Source organism: Hipposideros armiger, unplaced genomic scaffold, assembly GCF_001890085.2.
Source record: "Hipposideros armiger isolate ML-2016 unplaced genomic scaffold, ASM189008v1 scaffold_751, whole genome shotgun sequence".
NCBI lineage: Eukaryota > Metazoa > Chordata > Mammalia > Chiroptera > Hipposideridae > Hipposideros > Hipposideros armiger.
Window position 1 is genome coordinate 700530 of NW_017732101.1, and position 13649 is coordinate 714178.

Consider the following 13649-nt stretch of genomic DNA (forward strand, 5'->3'; position numbering starts at 1 on the left):
TATATATATATATATATATATATATATATATACACACGTATATGCTGATGTTCATAATGATACTCTCTAAATATTGAGGCTAGAATGCATACTTGTTTGTTTTTGTTGACCAGCAACACCCCCCCACACACACCCCCATTCTAATAATAGCACCTCAGCTCTGCTTTTGAGGAATGTTTCTGTACCACTACCAAAATCCTGACTGTTCATAAGCTTCAAGTGGGGTTTCCTCCTAGTTTCAAGGGTGGGCCATTTGGCTTAGGGGAGGCCAATCGAAGCCCAAAGCAGGGCATTACCCTGGACAGAATGATTACTTTAGGGATGGGCATGTGACGCATCGGAGTCAGTGAGATACAAAGAGAATTTTACTGGGTTTTTGTTCCTATTGGATTTAAATCTGGGAAGTTGGGAGGCTGGAGCTGCTACAGCATCTTACTACAGTAAGAAGCAAATCTGTAGGAAAGCTATCACCGTGGAAGTCAGAGCCAAAGGATACAGCATAGCTAGGTGCTGGTGACATCAGTGGAGCTTCCAAATCATCCCAAGCCTAAAGCTACTGTAGACAACAAATGGTGAACCAATGAACTCCCCCCCTTCCTTCCTTCCTTCCTTCCTTCCTTCCTTCCTTCCTTCCTTCCTTCCTTCCTTCCATTCTTCCTTCCTTCCTTCCTTCCTTTTTTCCTTTAAGCCAGTTTGAGTCATTCTTTTATCTCTTATACTCAAAAGAGACTTGCTATAATGACTAAAAAATTCTTTTTGGTTCTATCTTCTCCTTGCCCACTTATAATAAATACATCTTTTAACGAAAATGGTGAAGCTACAAAATATGCAAAATATACCAATTTAATAATTATGACTGTTTCTGATTATAATTGGTGCCACTGTTTAATTTTTATTTAATCTTTATTTTAGGCCTTATTTGCATGAGCAGGTGTTTCTTTTCAAGACGGAATAAAGTTTACAGATTTTTGGTGTCAGACTTTGAGTTTGAATCTTGCCTGTATGATCTTAGGTGACTTTTTCCTAACCTCAGTGCACTTCCTTTCTTCAGTTTTCAAATAAGGACCATAAAAGTGTTTACCTGAAAGGATTGTGGAGAGGATGAAGTGATATATAACACATGCACACATTTTAGCCCAGTCAGTGAATGGCACATAGTAAACCCTCAAATCTTAGCCATGTTAGTGAAAAGACTAGCATTTAGGATTCAGTTTTCTTCTGGTTGCTTTTCAGTCACTCAAATCAGATATAAAATAAAATTAGTGTCTCATCAGGTTAATTTTATTTCTAGAGAACGTTAACTTGTATAGCACAAGGGCCATCTCTTTGTTGAATTAGCAAAGCACTTTATTGGATTTGAGATACTCTGGGACTGAGGCTAAATTGCATATAATTGCTGTTTTATGAGTTTTTATTTTTACCCCTTCATTATTTACTTGCTTTTTACTTTTAATTTGAATTATTTGTATTGATTGAATGACTTCTGGCTTAGCAAATAAAAAGCTTGAACGGGAGCATTATTGGTTAACAAAATTAATAATTGAAAGCAGTCTTAATGCTGCATTCTAAGAAGAGCCTGTAGAAGATCAGAGCTCCATTACTGAAAGCTTTGGGCGGCTTCAAACGTACAGTGTTACACTGTGAGGGGTTCGTCTCCACAGTTACCCGCCCTCTAGTGGTAGTTACAGGAATGCCATTTTGTAGTCCCCACACAGGAAATGCCCGTTCTTACTTCAGTTACCAGAATCCTTTCACAGGAAGTTAGGTGTGGTCTTTGAAGGAGAATTTAAAAAAAAAGAAAAAAGAAAAAAAAAAAAAAAAGAAAGAAAGAAAAGAAAAGAAAAAATGAAAAAAAAGAAAAAAAGCGTGATGGAATTTTAGCTGCAGTCTTCTTGGTGCCAGCATATCAATCCCAAACTCTTGGTGTAAAAGATCCTGCAGGGGTAATGTTTTAATATTCTTATTATGCTTATTCTCTGTGATGCTTCTCTACCTTTACAGTAGAATACTTGGGGGAATCTGCAGAGGACCACTTTCATTTTGAAACTGCTGGCTGCATGTTTTAGCATGTCTCTTCTCTTCGAACATTCAGGCATGGCAGTTTCCTACCTGGAGTGTGCAAGGAGGGGACTGCCATGCCTGTCGCCGGGCATAATGGTCCCTGGGACTGGGTGAGGAAAATGAGGGATGTTTTGGGGGGCACTGTGATACTGAAGGCTGTCTGCTAGCTGGTGGCCGAGAGGTCCTACCTAGACTACTTCAAAAAAAAAGGTGGAGATGGATGGTATAGTAGCTTATGTTATTTTAGATTTCCCTGTTTGATCTGGCATATGCTTCAGGAATGATCTGGATAATAATGAATTTTACTCTTAGAAAATGCACTTCATATAATTAAATGGCAGTTCTCATTTCTGTAAGGTGGGGGTTAAAATGGGTTGACATTTTAAAAGAAGGAAAAATAGATAAGTGATTGTATACAGATGGCATTTCGGATTCAAGATTTTGGTTGTGTTATTTCAAAAAGCATAGACACTCCTGCCACTGAGTCAGAGATAACAGTTGGAATGACTGGTGTGTGCTCTGTTGAGTTATATATGTTAGTCCAGTAAAATATGATTAGAATACAGCAAAACTTCACTTATGTGCTCACAAAGGACAATATAATAGGAATTTGCTTAAAAGATAAACTATGTTCAACTTATTATTTTTTTCAAGCTGTGCTGTGGATTTTATGAAATGGGCACTATTTGAGAAAATGGGCTATCTCTACAGCATTTCCTAAGTAACTGCAAATTTGGGAATTTAAGAAGCAATTACACAAGTTAGCAGCAGGTTGCTAAACCAGGGGGTCCGAGCTCCAGACCTCTGACGTGGGTGACTTCCTGCCCAGTTTGGCAGGAGCTGGGTCTCTTCCTGTGCAGCTTCCAAACAGTTCCAAAAGCAACTGGGCATCCCCTGCGCCTTCCTGCTCCCTTGTTTTCAAGCAGTATCCACCTATGTTTCCAAAGCCTGGCATGTCAGGATTTCCAGAGCTTTTACCAGGTGCGTTGATTTTGAATAAGCTCTTAAGGGTGGAAAAGTAGGCCAAAGGGAACCGAGAAAAAAATGGAGAGATACACGCAAGACCCTTGCACAGCCCAGGTTCTACAATTCTGGGTGATTATTCACCTCTTGTCCTGGAATTCTGATATTTTTTTCAGAGAGGATGTTGAAAAAGATGGCTGCCAAAATATTCACACAAATGAAACAGCAAGCACAAACCAGTATCCTCCATTTCCTGGCTCTGAATTGGATATTTCCACTTCAAACATTTTGGGAGTGGGAGATGAGATTACCTCATAGACATCTACTGAATATGAAAGATAGATCTCCATGCAGGCAAACAAATGCATGCATGGGAATTCCTGGGTGCTAAATACAGCTTCCTTAGTAAAATAGTATTACAGACAGCTTGGCTTATATATTTTATCTAAATGTCATGTAATTGCCACAGTCACTTTATTTCCTAATGGCATTCCTTTCTATTTTTTCTTTCTTTCTCTTGTTTCCATAGCACTTTCTTATGCAAGGAGCTAAACAGTGATTAAAGGAGCAGGATGAAAAGATGGCACAGTCAGTGCTGGTACCTCCAGGACCTGACAGCTTCCGCTTCTTCACAAGGGAATCCCTTGCTGCTATTGAACAACGCATTGCAGAAGAGAAAGCTAAGAGACCCAAACAAGAGCGCAAGGATGAGGATGATGAAAACGGCCCAAAGCCAAATAGTGACTTGGAAGCAGGAAAATCCCTTCCATTTATTTATGGAGACATCCCTCCAGAGATGGTGTCACAGCCCCTGGAGGACCTGGACCCGTACTATATCAATAAGAAAGTGAGTTCTTAGTCAAGTGGCCTTTCCTTTCCGTTTCCTAATTGGTGCCAGGCTGTTCCCAGGGATTCCTGGTAGAGAATGCTGTGCCTCCTTCTCTCTGTCTCAAGTAGCATTAGGATGCTGGGTGGGCCTGACCGTGTAATGGCCCCATTATATTATAAGTGGTTTGAAAGCACTCGTCTGAACCTACATTCCCAGGACAGGCAGAGAACTGAAGAGGAGGCATTGGGGAAAGGCAAAAGTCTATCACCTTACAGTGTGGTGAAACAAAACATGAAAACAAGGGGAAAACTTTTCATATGTGTATTTTATATTTCCAAAAGTAGTATCTGAATGCCTCTTTACCATCTTCAGCTCTATATAAGGCATTTTGATGTTCAACAGGTTTTGCCTTCATACCACAGAAATAATAACAGGTGACTTGAAATTGCTCAAAAGAACTTGATCTAAAAGCACATTTGGAAAACCCTGAAGTTTTTCTGAAAAAATTTTCACATTTTCTAACTGAAGATGTTATTGAAGCCTCATTTTTATGCTTTTCACGAATGATAAATAGTGTAAGAATACTGATATCAAAACTTGATAAAGATGCTAAGAATTTCTGTGGCATTGACTACAAATTTTCTTTATTTTCTGCTTTAAATCCTCATGTCACAAAATTTAGGAAAATGTATAGTGCTCAGAAAGAAAAAAGCACCCATCATCATCTCATATGTTGGCAATTAGTATGTTACTACATTTTTTCTAGGGCTATCTTTCTAAATAACGATCTCACCTTTCTCCTAAAATGTCCTTGATGTATATTCTAAGTTATGTTTTATATATTTTTCTTTCTTTTTCAGACGTTTATAGTATTGAATAAAGGGAAGGCCATCTCTCGATTCAGTGCCACCTCTGCCCTGTACATATTAACTCCCTTCAACCCTATTAGAAAATTAGCTATTAAGATTTTGGTACATTCATATCCTTTTTTTCAAATAGTCACTTACTGTGATTTTGCTCTTTGAATTATTGAGCTGTGAATTTTTTTGAAACTGTATGTCGTTTGTTGGCAATGTTATGTGCTGTTTCTTTTTCTTACCTCTTTCTCAACAGTTAACATATTGTAAAATAGAATCATAGGTAAGTGAACCACTTTTTCCCATCTTGTATTTCTCCTCCCCCTGACTCACTACTTCTTTCTTCTTCCCTCCTCTGCTTCCTTCTGAATTGCTTGCTACATCCAAGGCTTCCTCATTAATTTTGACCCTGTTACTAGGTTCTCTTTTACAAGCCTCCTTCCTCACATTTTACAATGTTATGTAATGAGTAAACTTTATAAGTTAATTTCTTTATTGCTTCTACATTTGGAAAACATATACATAATCTGAATTACATAATTTTATTTCCTTCTAGTCAGAATTTTACTTTCTATTTCTTATTTCAGCATTTGAAAGCTTTGAATTAGTAAATATTTACAACAGTGACTATGTTTACACTAGCCTTTCAAGTATTTCTCCAAACTCTTTTCCCAACAGTATTTACTATTCCTATTGATTTTCTACTTTCTCTTCCTTCCTTCCTTTATGTTATTTATGTTATTTATGTTATTTATGTTATTTATTTATTTATTTATTTATTTATTTATTTATTGTCACTGTTCCTGTGTTCTAGTCAAGTCACAGGTCCTGCTATAATTCTCTCTCTCCCTCTAAAGGCTTAATGTCTACCTATCTATTTACATCCTTATTTTATTCTTCATTCTCCTTATTGAAGTAGCTACTCCCTAGAAATGGGATTGATGACACCTGGTGGGAGATGGTCATTTGATTTATTCCTAGAAGTTACACAGAGTAGTTGTGAATGATAGCTTTTATTCCAGGCAAGGTACAGTGGTCTGGCTGACAGCCAGCCCTGGAAAGCCCAACGAAGCGAAGGTTTGGAAGACTGGGGCTGTGCCAGGCAGAGATATTTACAGGAAGAACACAGCAGCCTTAGAATGAGGGCTGATGTGCACTGGGAATCAGAGGGAAAGTTCCTGAAGGGGAAAATGAAATTTAAGCAAAGCCTCAAAGAGGACAACTTTTAATGTTGTTTCTTCTTTACAAGAGGTGTTACCTGGGATTCTGCAACATGGTCAGTCCAGAGCCTGGCTTGAAGGCTTGCATGGCAAAAGCTCACTGCTCTTAACAGGTCCAGAAAACATTTGAGTTAGATAAGGTGTGGAGTTCAAGAGATGGGATAAGCTGGGCACCAGGGAACTCGGTTCAGCTGTGTGTGGAGGGACTGTAAATCATGTTCTCTGACTTGCCCACCATTGTGGTAAATGATATCTTCAGAAACATGGCATTCTGGGATTCAGTCTCCTTCTAACCTCTGGTTCATCCCCTCCTTATCCCCCAAAGTTCTGCTAGACATCAACATATTTTAATTTGATGTTTGTTTCATTGTTTAAGGTTTAATAATTTCTTCTGACTTGTCTAAAGCAATTTGTTTCCTTACCTTTGTTTTAAGAGAACCCAGTTGTACAGGAAGAAAACAATGACTTTGAATTAGTATTAGGAATGAATAATAAAGTCGAAGTTTAGATTTAGGTCTCTTGAATTATAAATTATGGTCTAATATTATGTTTCAAATATTTATAATCTGGGCACTGAATAAATTTTTCTATATATTATTTATTATATTTTACAAATAATTATATACCCCTTATGTAAACATTATTTTTACATGTAGTTATGTGAAAACTCAGACTTAGTTCAATGTCCTGTTCAGAGTAGACACTGGGAGGGTATATATTTAATAAAAAAGTGACTAATGAATCAGAGGTTAGCAAATCAGACACAAATCAAGTACAAAAGGGAAGGTTTGGATAGGTCAGAAAAATCTATTTTGTCCTGAATCTGAATGATAAAGTGGAATTTTAAAAGCCCAATATTAAAGAAAAAGGCAGTTTTTTGTTTTAAAGATTTTGTATGGAGAGCTTTCAGAATATCATGAAGCTATCATCTCCATGCCAAAAAATACTATGAAGTAAGGGAGGCCATGAATTTTAATTTAAGACCCTCAGAAAAGGTAGACTGCCTGTGGTAGAGTGCGAGGGCAGTTTTAGAAGTTCTGATCAGAGAACCTGGGAAATGAGGACATAGTTTATGATGGGAGCTCTCTAGGAATCAAGATACAACTTGAATTTGAGGGTTTAACCTTGCTTCCCAGAAAAAAGGAAAAAACCTCCATGGGGCAAAGTTGTGAGGAGGCCTGCAGTGATGCAAGTTGAAACGTTTAAGCAGTCAGGTAGATCTATTAAGATTTGCCAAACTGTTGACTCTCCTAGAGGCTTATAAATGGCTTATTGCCACAAATTTCTTTTAGAAATTTTTCTAGAAAAAGTAGATTTTTAAAAATCTTTAATTGATTGAACTAAAATATTATATTTCAGATGACTCACCTAGGATTAGAGACAAAAGAAAAGGCAGGTGGGCTAATAGTCTAAGATGGATACATTCATCAGTCTTTTGGTGATAGTGGCACACTTCATTAGCGATCCTAGTAAACTTTGAGGTATATGATACTCTATAGTTTACAAGAGATTTTCCCAATGGTTCTGTTTTTTATTTCTCACAATGAAAACCCTAGGTTCAAATCCTGGTTTTCTGACTTTGAGCACAGGAAGTTCAAAATGCTTAGAGATAGTTACAGGGGTTTGAGCACAGTTGAGAGGTCATCGTGCATTTATTATCATTCGTTTCTTAGCCAGAATGTGTCCATTTCCGATATAGAAGTGTGTATTTTAAACCTAGACTGATACCTCTTTGAGTACTTCCAACAAAAATCCTAAATTGTTTCATAAAGAACTATTCTATTCATTAGAAGCTGTTGCATCTCAAATAAGCTTTGTTTCTTGATTTTGGCAGAATAAGAAATTATGCTTATGCATGCACTATTTTTGCCAGGGTATATTTTGAAAACTGAAAATTCTTTTGCTGTGCCTAGTGCCTTATTTTGATAGTTAAATAAAATATGGTTCTATTTTCTAGATAATAAACAAGTTAAAAATAATCCCTATTCCTAAAAGTCCCAGAGTTTTAAATACGCTTCATGTCAGTTTTTATGATTTTAGCTTAATATGCACACTTTTTTATTTTGCATTTATTAACTCTTTCATCTGTTAATTTGCAAATATTTATTGAATGCCTACTATGTGGTAGACGTTCTTCTAGGCTTCAGGATGCTACATTAAACAAAATGAAGTCCCTGCTCTCATATAGTTACATCTGTGTGTATGTGAGTGTTTGGGAGGAGAAAGATAATAAAAATAAGCTATATGTCAACTAGTGATAAGTGCTATTAAGAAAAATAAAGCAGCATAAAAAGAGAAGAGGGGCGAGGTACTGTTTTAGGTCGTGTGGTCAGAGAAGTCCTCTCTGAAAAGATACCATTTGAACAAAGATCCAAAGGAAGTGAGGAAATGAGACATGGAAATTTAGGGTGAAAGCAAATGGAAGGGGAATAGCAAATATAAGAGCAAAGTATGAAGATAGACGTGAAACTAGTATGTTCAAAAACCAGCAGGGAACCTACTGTAAGTGCAGCGGAGTAGGAAAGGCGGGGAGTGGAGGACATAAGGTCAGTGAGAGTGGAGGTCAAGGGCTGAAGTTGTAGGCCCTGGTGAGGACACCAAATTTACTCTGAATGAGATGGGGAGAGAGGGCTGAAATGTTTTCAGGAGGAGAAAATCATGACCTGACTCACATTTTACAAAGATAACTCTGGCTGTTTCATGGAGAATAAGCTACATGGGAGTAAAGTGCAGAAGCAAAAAGATAGATTGAGGGCCTACTGCCATTATGAATGAAGTCCAGGGATGCTGGCGGCTTGGGCTATGACAGAAACAGTGAGAGTGGCAAAATGTCATCACATTTAGACGTATTTTGTAGGAGAGCTGACCAGATTTACTGAGCAATTGGAGGTGGGGCATGAGAGAATGAGCAGAGCTCAGGATGCCTCTAAGTGTTTAGTCTTGTCAAGAAAGAAAAATGTAGTTGCTATTTACTGAGCTTGGGATGACCTCAGGTAGACAGCGACATTGTGGGTAAAACCCAGAGCTTGGATTTGGACATGTTAGTTTTGAGATGGCTATTAGACATTCAGTGGAAGAGTTACATGGAAATGCAAGTCTGGAGCTCAGGGAAGGGTTGGGCTGGAGATAAAACTTTGAGAGATGTCAGTATATGAATGGTATTTAAAGTCATGATAAAGACACGCCAAATCACACAACTAATTTATTGGGTGGTCGGAAAAGTCAAACCATTTTTGCAACGAAAAACATAGAAAAAATACATCATGACTTTTCTGACAACCTAATAGAACTGCCTATCATTCACACAGGGAGGAAAATGAAAAACAGCTTTCGGTATCAGAAAACCTGGATTCAGACCCACCTCTGCCATTTATTTATTAGCCATATGACATTGGGCCAAGTCACTCCAACTGTATTGAATCTCAGTTTCTCCATCTATGCAATTTTAATCGTAATTTGTACATCAATAATAATAAAATGTATGAGAAGGCCCCAGTACCAACTAGCATTTAGTAGGTACTTGGCAAATGGTAGCTATGACAGCTATTGTTGGTAGTAGTGGCTACAATTGTAGCAGCAACTGCTGCACGTTTAGCAAAGGAAAACTCCCATACTGCTTAAGGAGTTCCACAAAGAATTCTGCATAAATCACTACTCTCTTGCATCTCGACTTTGCAAACAAAATGTTTATATAGCACCAGAGTTCAGAGCCGTATGTGACCAAAACACACGTGGTCAGTCCCAACCTTGTCATTTTGCAGATGAGTTGATTGAGTTTCTAAGGCTACATTTTGTAATAGTGGCAGAGTTAAAACTTTAGACCAGGCCTTCTGATTACCAGCTCTTTACTTTTTCCACCCAACGAAGAAACCCAATTTCTAAACTCTCAGGTGTAATGCTCTGGGGGCTTTACCAATATCTCTGTCTCTGTGCATTTTGAAGGTTATTTTCAGTGGCTCCAATATACTGTTTTATTATGTAAGAAGTGAGCTTGTTAGCTCATCCCAAAATTATATGGTATCTATATAGAAATTTAAAATATCACGGTTTTCCATACACAGACGTATGTAGGTCTGTTAGGGAGGCAGGGGGAACAACTTATAATTTCCATTTCTCCTGCTTTCAGTGATCAAAAGTTATCACATATTATCACATTGTTGGGAGATTTTTAGTACTAGGATAAGAAAACTCAAGTGTTAACTGTGTGTGTATGTGTATGTGTGTGTGTGGCATTTAGGCAGTATTTCTGCTGGCTCAGAAATATGTACTGATGTCTAGAAAGAGACCTATCTTACTCTGCTTTGTATTCTCCATCTCTATATTCAAAACACCTCTAACATAAAACTCTTCTACCTCTAGTTTATATATATAATCTGGATATTACATGTCATTACAAACTCCATGAACAGAAGCATAAACAGTGCCTTTCCCTTCCTTAAGAATGACAAAGAAATACCCTGTATTTTATATTCAATAAACAAATAATTAATAGTAATATAAATAACTATCCTCTAAGAGAAGTGTTAGTACTGTTATCTTCATTTGTATAAGAAAAGAGAACGTCAAACTATTAAAGAGCTTGCTGAAACCCACGTGGTTAGTAAAAGATGTATCTGATTAACAGTTCGTTGCTTTAAGGTGCGTGCTGCTTCATCCTACCTATGAGGATATAGAGGTGGGTATGCCAGTACTTTATCCAGGTTCCATGTCAAAGGCTACATAAACCATTTTCAGTATAAACTTGAAGAAATTTCTCCTCATATACACACAGAAAATACTTTAGATTTCTCAATTGACAGGTTACTATCAATCAAAAGATTAACATAATTTATTAAGAAATTCATTGAAGAAAAATCTTTTTTTTCGGATATTATGTGAGATTAGTCTGCCTCTATATTATTTTATATACTAAGGCTCTTAAGGAAATATTATTATGGGATACATTGTTCTTTTGAAAAAGGTACTTTAGTTGATGTCTTGGGCTATGTATTTAAAAATAATATAGGATTTATGCATTTTGTTACAGGTTCTAGGCCCCTGAAATCTGCCTTGATGCGGAGTTCCTATACTTCTTCAGTATATGGTATCACCAATACAAAATCCATACCCACATTATTTTTTTTCATATTTGTAGATTTGTTATGATTATATGAAACCCTATTATTTCAGTCACTCACCAAATTCCAATAATTTTAAAAGTATATGACATAAAATAAATCCACAGTGATGTTTAGAAGCTAATGCATTTTGAAACTATTTAGAGATACCTATTAATACAAAAGCATAAAAACCTGACTCTAGTTATTTTTTATTTTGTTTTAAAAGCAAAGTAGTTTTATTTGCTTCACTTTTTGAGGGTCTGAGGATCTTTTTAAAAATTTTTTTAAATTAGTTTCAGATGTACAAATCAATGTAATAGTTAGACATTTACACCCTGAGGATCTTTAACTTGTGTATTTTTTATTATTAAAATGATAGTCATGCAATGTGGAAAACACCTGTTTAAGCATAATGCTTTTTAAATTATGACTTACTAGACAATAATCATTATTTCTTTTGTTTATTAATATTGAAATATATATATATATATATATATATATATATATATAAAACTTCATTATATATAATTAAATTCTACCATTATAAAGAGTAAATATTTTTAAGGGTCATAAAATCATGGTTCAGATCATGTGACATAAATCTATGAGGTTATTAAGTTCCACCTTATTGTTATCTTATGTCCTCCCTTTTCAAAAAAAAAATATATATATATATATGAACTTATATATGCAATATAGGTAAAGAAAAATGTCATGCTCTACTTTTATCTCATATCAATAACTATCATAAAAAATAATTAAAAAGGAAAAATATTTATTTAGTCATAAATGAGTTGCAAAATTGATTTCATTCAATAGTAACTAGGCACTGTGTGAAATGACAAGGATATAGTGGTAAACAGTACAGACATGGTCCCTGCCCTCATGAAGCTGACAGTCTCATAGAAAAGATCAACATTAAAATTAGTCATTGGAGGAAGAGTATCAGGTGATACAGAAACATATAACTGGTATATCTAAACAGATCAGGTGTTACTGTGAATAACTTTCTACTAGAAATAACTTCTAATGCGAGCACTAAATAAGTATAAGTTGGCTAGGATAAAGTAGAAACCATTTCTGGGGAGAAGAAGTGGCATTTGCAAAGACCCTTCTTTGAGAAAGAGCATATTTCATTAGATGATCTAAAACAATACAACAATATGGAACAGGGTAGAGTACAGTGAGGAATGAATAGTACAGAACTAGAGAAAGTAGACAGGGGTCAGACCTTCTAGAATCTAGACTATGTTAAGACATGTGATTATCCTAACAATAGTGGAATGCTATTGACATGATCTGAATTACATTTACTAAGGTTATTTTGGCACAGTGTACAGAATGGATTGACAGGAATCAAACATGGATTCAGAAAAAACAGTTTGGAGGAAACTGCAACAATGTAGATTAGACTTGATGGACACCTGGACCATATAGTAATGTGGTTACACAAAATATTGGGTAGTTGGGAAAGTCATGACATATTTTTCTATGGTTTTCAATGCAAAAATGTGTCATGACTTTCCCGACTACCCAATAGTTGACTGAATCCAGAGATAGAAGGTAGAATTAACAATATCCTGTGCTAAGTTGAATGTGTAGGTTCAGGGGGTGAGAGAAATCCAAGATTGCTCCTAGGTACCTGGCTAGATCATCAGACATTTTATAAGGTGCAGAGATCTCAAAGGAGAAGGTATTTTGGGGGGTGGCGGGGGTGGGGGTGCTTAGCAGAAAGGTTGGATGAAAAGATTTTTAGTTCAGGTTCAGAACTCAAAATGTTTTCAATGATTTTGAAAATTTCATGTAGACAATTGGGTGTGTAGAGTTCACAAGAGAGGTCTACCATGGAGAGAAATATATGAAATCATGGGTACACAAATGGTACTTGAAGCTATGTTTGTTCATGAGCTCTACTCTACTAGGATGAATATAGCAAGAGAGTGGGGGGCCGGCCGATTGGCGCGATGGTTAACAACTGGCTCGGGATGCCAGAGGACCCCGGTTCGGATCCCACATATGAGGGCTAATGACACTGCCCTCCACAGTTAAGATGCTGAACAACAGCTCAACCTGGAGCTGGGCTGCTGTGGGTCGCCGGCAACGGCGTAGGCTGCAGCCCCTGTGGCAATGGGTTGCCATGGGCTACCGTGTGTAGCCAGCATGAGCGTCCAGCAGCCAGCATGAGCGGCCAGCAGCCGCTGTGAGCGGCCATCCAGAAGTCAGCGACTGATCTGCCTCGCCCGGGCAGAATGCAGTGATGGTGCCAACTTGGGCCAGTGAAGCAACATCCTCCACAACTAGACTGAAGAACAAAAATGACAGCAACTTGTCTGTTCCCCTTCCCCAATTCCCCAGCTCTGTTCCCATACCACCACTTCCCCAATAAAAATCTTTAAAAAAAAAAAAAGAGAGAGTGGGGAGATGGCTGAAATACATCTTGCGTGCTTCTTTTCAAAAAGCAATTACATTTCAAAAGATACAAAGAAGTTGTTGCCCCTGAGGCATGAAGAAACGGGATTGGGACCTCATGAAGCAAGGGGAAAAGAACAAAACCAAGGGGGGAAGAATCATCTTTGTCAAATACCACTGAGAGAGTAAGTCAAATAAGAACTCAAAATTA

The 13649-nt window shown here is 37.1% G+C and overlaps 1 protein-coding gene across 1 annotated transcript in view; it reads left to right on the plus strand.

The window, feature by feature from the left end:
• LOC109373905 (sodium channel protein type 2 subunit alpha-like) overlaps nucleotides 1-13649 on the plus strand; it is a 167227-nt gene that overhangs the window by 51699 nt on the left and 101879 nt on the right. The window contains exons 2-3 of the mRNA XM_019628148.1: nucleotides 3554-3871; nucleotides 4714-4832. Coding sequence (XP_019483693.1) covers nucleotides 3605-3871; nucleotides 4714-4832 — 386 coding nt within the window. The 5' untranslated portion in view covers nucleotides 3554-3604. The remainder of the gene's footprint in view (nucleotides 1-3553; nucleotides 3872-4713; nucleotides 4833-13649) is intronic.